General features: G+C 40.9%; 1 protein-coding gene across 7 annotated transcripts in view; it reads right to left on the reverse strand.

Moving 5' to 3' along the window:
- The window catches only part of Mctp (multiple C2 domain and transmembrane region protein), a 400,360-nt gene that overhangs the window by 123,223 nt on the left and 263,689 nt on the right, over window positions 1-13,448 (reverse strand). For 4 of the 7 annotated variants that reach the window (XM_071689524.1, XM_071689530.1, XM_071689525.1 and 1 more), the window contains 3 exons: window positions 5,181-5,216; window positions 2,514-2,604; window positions 1,014-1,157 (listed from right to left, as the gene is read on the reverse strand). In XM_071689524.1, coding sequence (XP_071545625.1) covers window positions 1,014-1,157; window positions 2,514-2,604; window positions 5,181-5,216 — 271 coding nt within the window. Of the gene's footprint in view, window positions 1-1,013; window positions 1,158-2,513; window positions 2,605-5,180; window positions 5,217-8,455; window positions 8,914-13,448 lie in introns of those variants that run through there. The other 3 variants (XM_071689526.1, XM_071689522.1, XM_071689529.1) reach the window with 2 other exon arrangements.

Genomic DNA, 13,448 nt, shown 5'->3' on the forward strand with positions numbered 1-13,448 from the left:
GTAATATATTCATGATCTAAACTTGTTTGGGGGACGAATGTCCATCAAAGACTATAGGTGGCGCCCCCTCCATATCCCACAGGAACCAGGTGGGACAAAGAGGTCAAACGAGGTTATCAAAGGTCAAACGAGGCTATTAAAGGTCAAACGAGGTTATTAAAAGTCAAACGAGGCTATTAAAGGTCAAACGAAGCTATTAAAGGTCAAACAAGGCTATTAAAGGTCAAACAAGGCTATTAAAGGTCAAACGAGGTTATTAAAGGTCAAACGAGGTTATCAAAGGTCAAACGAGGCTATTAAAGGTCAAACGAGGTTATCAAAGGTCAAACGAGGTTATTAAAGGTCAAACGAGGCTATTAAAGGTCAAACGAAGTTATCAAAGGTCAAACGAAGCTATTAAAGAGTCTTTAGGATAACCCCCAGGTCAAGGTTGGGCCTTCAAATTCTTCTATTGATAAACCATCCGTGGTTGTAATTTCCCATGGACGTGTTGTGACCCATCATCACTAAAAATCATATTGAAAAAACCATAAAAATTAAAATTGTTTGCTGGTCATTATTTTTTCCCCATATCTTGTTTGCATTAATTTCTGACTACCTTACGTACTTTCAGGGCACGAAAGGTAAACACAAGGGTCGTGCCACAGACCACAGGATGTAATGTCGTACTTCGTGATGAAGATGTACACAAGGGTCGTGCCTCAGGACACAGGACGTGCACAAGGGTCGTACCTGGGACACAGGACGTGCACAAGGGTCGTACCTGGGACACAGGACGTGGCACAAGGGTCGTACCTGGGATAAAGGACGTGCACATGGGTCGTACCGTGGGATACAGGACGTGCACAAGGGTCGTACCATGGGATACAGGTGTACACTGTGACACACACACACACACACACCATGTACTGGGGTGGTGGGGGTCGTAGGTGGGGGGGTCGTACCTCGAGGAAACAAGGACGTGCACGAGGGTCGTACCTCCGAGGAAACAAGGACGTGCAAGAGGGTCGTACCGTGTGAGCTGTGGCGGTGGTGCGAGGTCAGAAGGAGGCCTCGCCTTGGTGACATGGTGAGCGGGGTACCCGAAGACGAGTGCTCGGCTGAAGAATTGTCGGCTGTATAGTCAGTTGTGCTATCTTGCCGCTCGACGCTCACGTCTGTCGGGAGGAAGGTACGACGGTACACTTATTAAGGGGGGTCTTACGACGGTACGCTAACTAAGGCTATGGGGTTAAGACGGTACACTCACTGGGGGTAATGGGTGCGACGGTACACTCACTAAGGGTAATGGGGGGTACGGTACACTCACTAAGGGTAAGGGTGGCGACGGTACACTCACTAAGGGTAAGGGGGGAGACGGTACACTCACTAAGGGTAAGGGTAGCGACGGCACACTCACTAAGGGTAATGGGGGGTACGGTACACTCACTAAGGGTAAGGGTAGCGACGATCTCATTAAGGGTAAGGGTGGCGACGGTACACTCACTAAGGGTAAAGGGTACGACGGTACACTCACTAAGGATGAGGGGGGGGTACGACGGTACACTCATTAAGGGTGGGGTGGTGGTGGTGGGGAGGAGGAAGGACTACGGTACACGCACCAAAGGGTGTGTGGTACAGACAATGGGGGATATTATACTCACCATGCACGGTACAGTACCCAGAGGGACATGGTACACTCAGAGAGAGAGAGAGAGAGAGAGAGAGAGAGAGAGAGAGAGAGAGAGAGAGAGAGTACAAACACCAGAATATGATATCACTTTCCCCCGTCACAATTAATACAAGGAACATGTTACATAGGGGAAAAGTATGATACAGTCAGCTGGGGAAGATGATTACAGACTCACCTTCACAGTTACATAATAATACAGTCACTCAAGGGGTACATAAAACAGTCACTCATGGGGTACACAATACAGTCACTCATGGGGTACATAATACAGTCACTCATGGGGTACATAATACAGTCACTCATGGGGTACATAATACAGTCCCTCATGGGGTACATAATACAGTCACTCATGGGGTACATAATACAGTCACTCATGGGGTACATAATGCAGTCACTCATGGGGTACATAATACAGTCACTCATGGGGTACATAATACAGTCACTCATGGGGTACATAATACAGTAAGAGTGTGACACTGTTAATACAACAAGATTAATCAACTCACACAGACGACATACAATACATGGCTCACACGACACACAATGTATAATGAAATTTATCAATTTTGTGGTGATGACCAATGGTCCTAGTCTCCAACAAGGACTTCAGTTACTTGAGCACGACGGTACGACCCTGAAAACACGAGCGGAACCCTCGTCTTTAACAGGGTCGTAGCGTCCAACTGAGTGGGGTCGTAAGGTCATGGGGGGATGGTCGTACCCACACACTACCAGGAATAGGAGGAAGAAGAGGACCTCCATGGATGAGAAACAGGAGGAGAAAGAAGAGGAGGACCACCTCCATGGATGAGGAACAGGAGGAGGGAGGAAGAGGACCTACCTGGATGCGAGTTGCTTCGAACACCGTCAAGAAGAGCATCTTTCCTCCTGGAAACCTTGCTGTCCTTGCTCAGGGTCCGCTGGAACTTGGTCTGCAACGTGAACACAAAAGGGAATATCACCGTCAGTCACACAGGCCTCACCACCACCACACAACACCCCCCCCAACACAACACCTTCCTCAACCCAAGAAATCAATCATTCTCTCTTTTATCCTCGTACTGTCTCTACTTCAAGTGATTTCAACTCATCTCTAGCTGTTATTTGAATGGTTTCGATTATGCTTATTTCTCATTAATACGATTTTGTAATACAGAAATAAGAAATAAGGTGATATATATAATTTGTAAGCCGGAGCGAAACACTAGAAGATCAATGTAATATTCCAAATATCAAATTGCACAATCTGTCCTTAATTTTTTTTACGTGACGTCACTTGATTGAAGTTTAAAAACACATTTAACAAGGACAAAGTTGGGTTAAGATGTTAATATTAGTAAGAAAAAGCCATATTAATCGACATAGATACGTCTTAGAAGTTCAAAACTCCTTTCTGAGACTATATAAAAAAAACTGGTTAATTAACATATCATATTGACAAATAACATGTTCTTTACACACCACTAATTCAACTTAAGAAAGTAACGCTGCAACTCATTTGGTTATGCAAATCGTTGAGCATCTTCACGAGTTAGCGTGTTTGGCTTTGAAACCTCATGTCACAGTCTGAATTTCAAAGCTGGGATACCTTCGGTACACGTCCCTTGTGGTTAACAAGAAGAAAACAGGAAAATTGGGCTGCCAAACTTGACTTGGTAGGTATATCTATAGTAATCTAACAATCTACCAACCTTAGCTTGGTAGGTATACCTAAGTTAATATATCTAACAGCTTGGTAGGTATAACTATGCTAATATATCTAAACAAACCAAAAGTGGATGACCTAAACTCATAGGAAGTTTGAGAGCAGTGTCTACTTTCTGAGAGACTGATTTCGAACACAGGTCATGAGAAGGGTCAAAAAAAAATTCAGCCCTCTGTCCCACATACACCATTTCTGACCTACAGCTTTTTGTGCAATGGTTTTAATTTACAAAGAAATACAATCGTCTTTAGCCCTACTAAGGACCTACATCTTACAATAGATATTAAATCTAAAAGACAAGTAATTAGTCTAAAATATGTTCTGGAATTATATATAAATATAAACTAAGCAGATAATATCCATAAAGTTGTCTTTTGAATGATTTTCCTAAGCCTTCCAATGAATATTCAAATCAGGTAGCAGTTTAAAAGGCCATAATTTCAGACTTTTCATGCCCCATATGCTAATTAGGCAAAAATCGAACTTCATACGAGACTTTAACAGACCCTCCACCACCTCTAGTAGTAGATGGTGATAAGAGATTACTATCAACTTCGTAAAATAAGAAATTATTTGATAATTTGGTGTTCAAGTCTGGTCTGCGATGATGTAAATTTATTCATAATGACAAATTTATTCATAATTACGCAGACTTGATCTAAACCAGTTCCTTCCTGGCATTAGATAAATAATCGAGTTCCTTCTTAGCATTAGATAAAATAATTAAGTTCCTTCTTAACATTAGATAAATAATGAGTTCCTTTTTGGCATTAGATAAATAGAGTCCCACAATCAGTACGGTCACTAAGCGCCCTCGGCTTAATCAATTTAAACAAAGGGAAAGAAATTCAAAAAACGGATATATATGACCATGTTCAAATGAATGTCCAATAAATATAGTCTCACAAGTCCTCCTTTAATTCACACTAGTCCCCCCTCAATTCACACTAGTTTCCCATCCTCCCTCGCCCCTCAATTCACACTAGTCCCCCCCTCATTATCTTTCACAAGCTCGTTTTCTACGAGGGTCATAGTCAATGGCCAAGGGGAGTCTCGTATATACTTGACTACCTCCCTTTGTGAGGCAAATAAAGTAATACATGTGGTTATCAAAGTGGCTACATATAATGTAAACTATCTTAATAAACTTTAAGAAGACTAGCTACTTAGATTACCAATTTAGGTACGCAAAGAAACCACCAGCATTTGATGATAAATTTGTTTCGTTTTGTTTAAAATATATAATGAACATATTACTTTTACAAAACGTAATTACATAAAAGCCACATGTACAGAGATTGTATGTAGTCTTCGCAGCATCTTTTAACACCTAAAAACAAAATGGCCTTTAAGAACTTTTCGAGTAGTGAATGGAGTCTTTAGTTAATGGCTTAAATAACCCAGGCCATTTAAAAAGCCAACTGACCTAAACATTTAACCAACCAACCACAGAAATTTGATATCTAAAGCAAATACTTCTAAATGCAGATAAGCTCATATATTACTAATAGAAGCGAGAGACTTCCTGATGGTCATACTCATTTCTAACAACTTTTAGAACGGCAGATGTTAATGCGAAGCAATACAGTGTTAAACTGCTACGATTACCCGTGGGGGATAGATCAATATATCAAGAGCTATTAACGTTGTTTGGGTGAGAGAGAGAGAGAGAGAGAGAGAGAGAGAGAGAGAGAGAGAGAGAGAGAGAGAGAGAGAGAGAGAGAGAGAGAGAGAGAGAGAGAGAGAGAGAGAGAGAGAACCACGACAGGACTATACACAGAAAACAGATCTATGTACACACACCTTTACCTTCAGCTGAGAAGCCACCCTTTTCAGATTCTAATTATCAAGAGAGAGAGAAAACGGAGTTGATTATCATGATATATATATATATATATATATATATATATATATATATATATATATATATATATATATATATATATATATATTACGTTATATGCTATAGTACATAGGAAAGAATATGATTAAGAATATATCAACTTTAAAATCTAAATCAAGAAGTAATTAATTTCTCTTAAAATTACATCTTTAGAGTAAAATTCATTTCCCTTAAAATTATGAATTTTTATAGGACATATTTACAAGACCATAAAACTTTACACTCATCTACTCAAACAATATCTAAACATTTCTAATTCTAAATACTTCACACACTTCAATATGAAAAACTTCATACAACCATAAGTCCCAAAATTGAGTCAAAAAAAAAAATGAAAAAAAATCCCATAAGAACTTAAACAGATCTGCAGGTCATTTTCTTTTCCCCTTCCCTGATAAATTACTCTCAACTTGACCCAAAACATTTCTGATTGTTTGGTGGTGGGATGAAAAATAAATTCCGTCCACTGCACAAAGTACTCCATGCAATGTGGACTTTAAAACCTTTCATTCATTTATGGAATATTCTGGCAACTGAAAGTTAAGGATTAAGCTATGGTCAAATGGGTTCTTAAGAGGGGCTGGTGGTTAGGGTGGTTAGCTAACTAACTGTCTTCTGACACAGAATGAAATGTTCTAACCAGCACCAAAGCAACGAGGACGTGTGAGCATAAAGACGAGGACAGATAAATACACAGACAGACCTTTGACAGATATAGACCGATAGACAGAAGTAGGTGTAATCGAACATCATAAACACACTCTAAGTGGCTTGTATAGTGTTGTTGAACCCATTTCTTTTTCTCCTAAACCATAACTTTCCCGTCACAAAGGTATATGAAATATATAGACAGACAGTCGGTCTAAACACGAATCTAGCCACGCAAATCCATTCCTATCCATTAGCCTCGCCATTACGCTCGTCCCCCTTATCAAAACCAACCTCCTCCCCAACCATGGGTTGTCATGAGCACTTCTACAACCCTTATCTTGTTACTAATGCCTCCTCAACCCTCCCTCCTGTAGCCAGCCAAGCAGACGGATCAAAGCTGAAACCACTAATCTAACAAGCCATACTCCAGCTGAGCCAGCCATCTGAGTTCACTCCCAGCCAGCCATCTGAGTTCACTCCCAGCTAGCCATCTGAGTTCACTCCCAGCTGTTTCAATCATCCCTAGACGTCTCTACACCATCTCCCTCCTCCATCACACAAACAACTAAACTCCCTAACTCCTTTTGTTCAACTCTCTCCCTCCCTCTTTTATTCCACCCCTTAAAATCCCTTAACATTAATAGGCATATATCTCCTTTTCCCCTAAAAGTGACACACACACACACACACACACACACACATACACACACACACACACTCTCTCTCTCTCCTCACCTAATCAATATCCTAACCGTTAGAGGCGCCATGTGATGCTCGTGTGAAACCCCTTCCGTTGGCGATAAAGTGACTGATATGTGAACTACGTTTCAACAACCCTCCCTCACTCCCTCACTGTTAACTCCTCACTCCCTCACTGTTAACTCCTCACTCCCTCACTGTTAACTTGGACGACTCCTGTGGAAGATATGTGAACTTAGCTTGAACAACCTTCCTCCCTCCTCACTCCCTCACTGTCACTCCTCACTCCCTCACTGTTCACTCATCACTCCCTCACTGTTAACTTGGACGACTCCTGGTGGCTGGCTATTACCAGCCACTGTTTTTTTTTTTTCAGTGGTGTTGAGAACGACTGGGTGGTTTACTACTGCTATTACGACTGGGTTTAAGGGGATATATGTGGGTCTATGGTCTCTAGTAACAAGGAGGGAGTCATTACGTGATCTAGGGTCTCTAGTAACAAGGAGGGAGTCATTACGTGGTCTAGGGTCTCTAGTAACAAGGAGGGAGTCATTACGTGGTCTAGGGTCTCTAGTAACAAGGAGGGAGTCATTACGTGATCTCAGCAAAAGAAGTGAGATTGTAATTGGTGGTTTTAGCTTATACACGTAGCGGAGGGGGGGGGGGGGGTTAGCGATGCTATTTCCTGTGTGGCGAGGGTAGCGACGAGAATGGATGAAGGCAAGCAAGTATGAATACGTACATGTGTCTATATGTATATGTCGGTGTATGTGTATATATATATATTATATATATATATATATATATATATATATATATATATATATATATATATATATATATATGTTGATATGTATATATATGTATATGTGCGTGTAGGAGCGTTTATGTATATACATATATGTATATATGAGTGGATGGGTCATTCTCCGTCTGTTTCCAGGCGCTACCTTGCTGACGCGGGAAACAGCAATTTTATATATATATATATATATATATATATATATATATATATATATATATATATATATTCGCCATTTCCCGCGTTAGCGTGGTAGCGTTCAAAACAGAGGACTGAGCCTCAGAGGAAATATCCTCACTTGCCCCATTTTCTATTTCTTCTTTTGGAAAATCAAAAGCGGGAAGGAAGGATTTCCAACCCCATGCTCCCTCCCCTTTTAGTCGCCTTCTACGACACGCAGGGAATACGTGGGAAGTATTCTTTCTCCCCTATCCCCAGGGATAATATATATATATAAGAGCACAACCCACAAGAGTTTATCTATGATGTGGTGCACTTGACCAATTCAGTTGTATTTACGCCTCCCTTTGATGCCTGGCAATATCCAATACATGAAGGCGTCCACAGTGCGATACATTGCCCTCCTATTCTTCAGAATGGTTCGTTAATTAACGACCAGTTTAACCTCATCAGCACGACGACGAAACGATTAGCACGACCTCATTAGCACGACCGAACGACCCTCTGGTATAACAGGATGGTTCCTAAACCTCTTAGGCTGTACTGTCATACACAAGGGTCGTTCCGCCGTGCTCAAGGAGTCGTATACCGTCGAGCTGTAAGGGGTTAACAACCCTAAACCAGCGGTTGACCACAAGGTCTGTGCAGGCCTTCAAGACGGAACTAACGACCCGTAGAAGGAGTAACAGCGCAATTATATAAAAAAAACTTTTCTCAGCAATGATTAGATCATAAAAAACGTGGTTAGGAAACCATACTCGCTATTATGAGAGCAAAGCAAACCTTCTTAATAAATTGCCATAAAACAAAAACCTTGAAAAAAAAAAATCGAAGTTATCTTACCTGAATACCACACTCCATTTCGACCTGGTTCTGTCCCTCATAAAGCACCATTATTCTTGCCTTTGTGGGGGGGAGATACGAACCCTGGACACCAGTGACTGATTAAAAATATGAGATAAAGTTATGGACAGACTAGCCACTCACTGCCCATCAAACTAGGCGCGAACTAACTTCACGCGAACAAGCGAGGTGCTCTCTCTCTCGTCAGCAAAATCCAGATCACACACTTTTTCGCGGAACGTAAATTAGTGGTTCACCTTCTTACAAAAATCGTAAGTTCACATGGCATTTTCATGCAGCGTACGACACTCTAAACCACAAGCAATTTTCGCCTTAAAATGACACTACGCTGTGGTGGAATGCGTCATAATAAACACACGACTTTCAACCACAGTTTCGTACCAACTCTGGAACCTTACGAGTCCAGCCAGCGTCGCCCTGCACCGAGGATGCACGAGGTTAATACGCTCTCTGAGTGGTGGCTATGGTTGCTATGCACCTATGGCAAAGTAATTCATGGGGTCTTAATTTTTTTTCCCCTTTTACTTCCGATACGCACGTATGTACTCTCCTCTGTCATGTGGATTGAGACAGATCTTTCGAGTGACCGTAGATGCGAGACAGATAAAGGATAATTTGTGGTAGAATTAATGATAAATAATGATTTAAATAGACACGCACAGTCGGCAGGCTTAAGTTGATATTTCATCCTACGTCCGGCAGCGCAGGTGTCGTGCACGATGCCGGACGCTCAGCCACTTACATAACGCCATGAAATATGTGAACAACATTATTCATTCGACTAATGACCTTCGCTTCGTAGGAACACCCAGTTATCAATGATCTTTTGCTCTGTAGGGACATATCGAACAAGTGTGGACACTGTGAATGATATCAGACTCCGGGTTGGAGGTAAAAATTATCATACACATTCATCACAAATGTGTATTAACACTTCGTTTGATATATTATTTACTTCAGACTTACAGACAGACGTGAGATTAATTCACTTGTGGCTCCAATAAATCTCAAAGGAATGCTGAATGCTACAAGATAAGGTACTGCTATTTTGGCATATCAGGGAAATGAGAATTAAACCTAAATTTTGATCAGTATTGTATTAGACATCTGCATTTATACCGATCAGTAATTAATGATAGATACTATTACTCCCAATGTAAAAATCGTCTAAGACAAGCAGGAGTTTCCCCTCTAAACCCCTTTTTTTTAATGAATACCCATTTTCTAGAAATTACCTGAAATTCATTCTAATTGCACTGAATACGAAGAAAAATAAATTGAATGTTCCTTTCCCAATGTTTCTCTTTCCAAAATGACTTTCTTTTTCTTTTTTTTTAAACGAGACGATTGTTAAAACCATGATTAGCTATTCGTTTTTTAAAGTAAGCCAATCACATAAATCCCTGGGTGATCTAGAAGTGCATTAATCAATCAGGAACTTCTGTATGCAAATCATATGCAAATCACATTATCATTTCAAAGTTCCTCGACCGTGTTGGGTCTTCCTCCTCCACCACTTCGGCACTTCCCAGCCAAGTTGTGTGCCTCGGTTAACACAAACGCTTCTAACAAGGGGTGATAACTTCTTCTCTGGCTCTTTCATCCTCGTCTTTTCCTTCCCTCTAATCCACTGAGGTAATACCCATAACAAATTTAAAATATCTTTTTCTCAACATTATTTTGGTTGTAGATTAAAAACTCCAGTCATCTACCCACGAGGGATATATATATATATATATATATATATATATATATATATATATATCTATGTATATATATATATATATATATATATATATATATATATATATATATATATATATATATATATATATACGGAGCCTTGCTCTTGACTGCTTCTATAAACGTAGAGACAAGACAAGAATGAAATGGATAATGTATGAATCCAACATCATTCAGGTGAAAGAAGCGAAACTGAAGATAAATGAAAAGTATATATATATATATATATATATATATATATATATATATATATATATATATATATATATATATAGATGTCTTGCTGAGTCGCGTTCTACAAGAAAGATACTCTCTCTCTCTCTCTCTCTCTCCCCATATCTGCCTAGATGCGCGCTACCCTCTGCACCCAGCAGTGTGGCCGATCCTCACTTACACGCTGGTCATGGATACAATCATTCTACTTCTCTACTGAACCAAGCGTCTGTGTCACTGATCACATACACAACACACTTACCGTTGACGACACTTCAAACCCGGTAAGTAAGGAAAGAAGTTCACCATGAAGTTGTATGATATGAGCCACCACGGGGGGGGGGGGGGGGGGAAATATTGGATTATATGAGAGCTCATCCAATTACATCGTTTGCTCTGCTAATTACAAGAGTCCACAGAGTAATCAGTGGATATCAATTACCGTTAATTACATCTGGGGGCGTTTCAGGATACGGTAGTAATTAGGTTATGATGGTGTCTTAAAAAACCCCCACTTAGCACATATCATATATACATATATATATATATATATATATATATATATATATATATATATATATATATATATATATATATATAATGGTTGTGCTGAAAAAGGACTGATGATTGGGAATACCTGGTTTAAAAAGCGAGATATACATAAGTATACTTATGTAAGTAGGAGAGATGGCCAGAGAGCGTTATTAGATTACGTGTTAATTGACAGGCGTGCGAAAGAGAGACTTTTGGACGTCAATGTGCTGAGAGGTGCAACTGGAGGGATGTCTGATCATTATCTTGTGGAGGCTAAGGTGAAGATTAGTATGGGTTTTCAGAAAAGAAGAGTGAATGTTGGGGTGAAGAAGGTGGTGAGAGTAAGTGAGCTTGGGAAGGAGACCTGTGTGAGGAAGTATCAGGAGAGACTGTGTACAGAATGGAAAAAGGTGAGAACAATGGAAGTAAGGGGAGTGGGGGAGGAATGGGATGTATTTAGGGAATCAGTGATGGATTGCGCAAAAGATGCTTGTGGCATGAGAAGAGTGGGAGGTGGGCTGTTTAGAAAGGGTAGTGAGTGGTGGGATGAAGAAGTAAGAGTATTAGTGAAAGAGAAGAGAGAGGCATTTGGACGATTTTTGCAGGGAAAAAATGCAATTGAGTGGGAGAAGTATAAAAGAAAGAGACAGGAGGTCAAGAGAAAGGTGCAAGAGGTGAAAAAAAGGGCAAATGAGAGTTGGGGTGAGAGACTATCAGTAAATTTTAGGGAGAATAAAAAGATGTTCTGGAAGGAGGTAAATAGGGTGCGTAAGACAAGGGAGCAAATGGGAACTTCAGTGAAGGGCGTAAATGGGGAGGTGATAACAAGTAGTGGTGATGTGAGAAGGAGATGGAATGAGTATTTTGAAGGTTTGTTGAATGTGTCTGATGACAGAGTGGCAGATATAGGGTGTTTGGGTCGAGGTGGTGTGCAAAGTGAGAGGGTTAGGGAAAATGATTTGGTAAACAGAGAAGAGGTAGTAAAAGCTTTGCGGAAGATGAAAGCCGGCAAGGCAGCAGGTTTGGATGGTATTGCAGTGGAATTTATTAAAAGAGGGGGTGACTGTATTGTTGACTGGTTGGTAAGGTTATTTAATGTATGTATGACTCATGGTGAGGTGCCTGAGGATTGGCGGAATGCGTGCATAGTGCCATTGTACAAAGGCAAAGGGGATAAAAGTGAGTGCTCAAATTACAGAGGTATAAGTTTGTTGAGTATTCCTGGTAAATTATATGGGAGGGTATTGATTGAGAGGGTGAAGGCATGTACAGAGCATCAGATTGGGGAAGAGCAGTGTGGTTTCAGAAGTGGTAGAGGATGTGTGGATCAGGTGTTTGCTTTGAAGAATGTGTGTGAGAAATACTTAGAAAAGCAAATGGATTTGTATGTAGCATTTATGGATCTGGAGAAGGCATATGACAGAGTTGATAGAGATGCTCTGTGGAAGGTATTAAGAATATATGGTGTGGGAAGCAAGTTGTTAGAAGCAGTGAAAAGTTTTTATCGAGGATGTAAGGCATGTGTACGTGTAGGAAGAGAGGAAAGTGATTGGTTCTCAGTGAATGTAGGTTTGCGGCAGGGGTGTGTGATGTCTCCATGGTTGTTTAATTTGTTTATGGATGGGGTTGTTAGGGAGGTAAATGCAAGAGTCTTGGAAAGAGGGGCAAGTATGAAGTCTGTTGGGGATGAGAGAGCTTGGGAAGTGAGTCAGTTGTTGTTCGCTGATGATACAGCGCTGGTGGCGGATTCATGTGAGAAACTGCAGAAGCTGGTGACGGAGTTTGGTAAAGTGTGTGAAAGAAGAAAGTTAAGAGTAAATGTGAATAAGAGCAAGGTTATTAGGTACAGTAGGGTTGAGGGTCAAGTCAATTGGGAGGTGAGTTTGAATGGAGAAAAACTGGAGGAAGTGAAGTGTTTTAGATATCTGGGAGTGGATCTGTCAGCGGATGGAACCATGGAAGCGGAAGTGGATCATAGGGTGGGGGAGCGGGCGAAAATTTTGGGAGCCTTGAAAAATGTGTGGAAGTCGAGAACATTATCCCGGAAAGCAAAAATGGGTATGTTTGAAGGAATAGTGGTTCCAACAATGTTGTATGGTTGCGAGGCGTGGGCTATGGATAGAGTTGTTCGCAGGAGGATGGATGTGCTGGAAGTGAGATGTTTGAGGACAATGTGTGGTGTGAGGTGGTTTGATCGAGTAAGTAACGTAAGGGTAAGAGAGATGTGTGGAAATAAAAAGAGCGTGGTTGAGAGAGCAGAAGAGGGTGTTTTGAAATGGTTTGGACACATGGAGAGAATGAGTGAGGAAAGATTGACCAAGAGGATATATGTGTCGGAGGTGGAGGGAACGAGGAGAAGAGGGAGACCGAATTGGAGGTGGAAAGATGGAGTGAAAAGGATTTTGTGTGATCGGGGCCTGAACATGCAGGAGGGTGAAAGGAGGGCAAGGAATAGAGTGAATTGGAGCGATGTGGTATACAG

Source organism: Panulirus ornatus, chromosome 47 (assembly GCF_036320965.1).
Source record: "Panulirus ornatus isolate Po-2019 chromosome 47, ASM3632096v1, whole genome shotgun sequence".
Taxonomy (NCBI): Eukaryota; Metazoa; Arthropoda; class Malacostraca; order Decapoda; family Palinuridae; genus Panulirus; species Panulirus ornatus.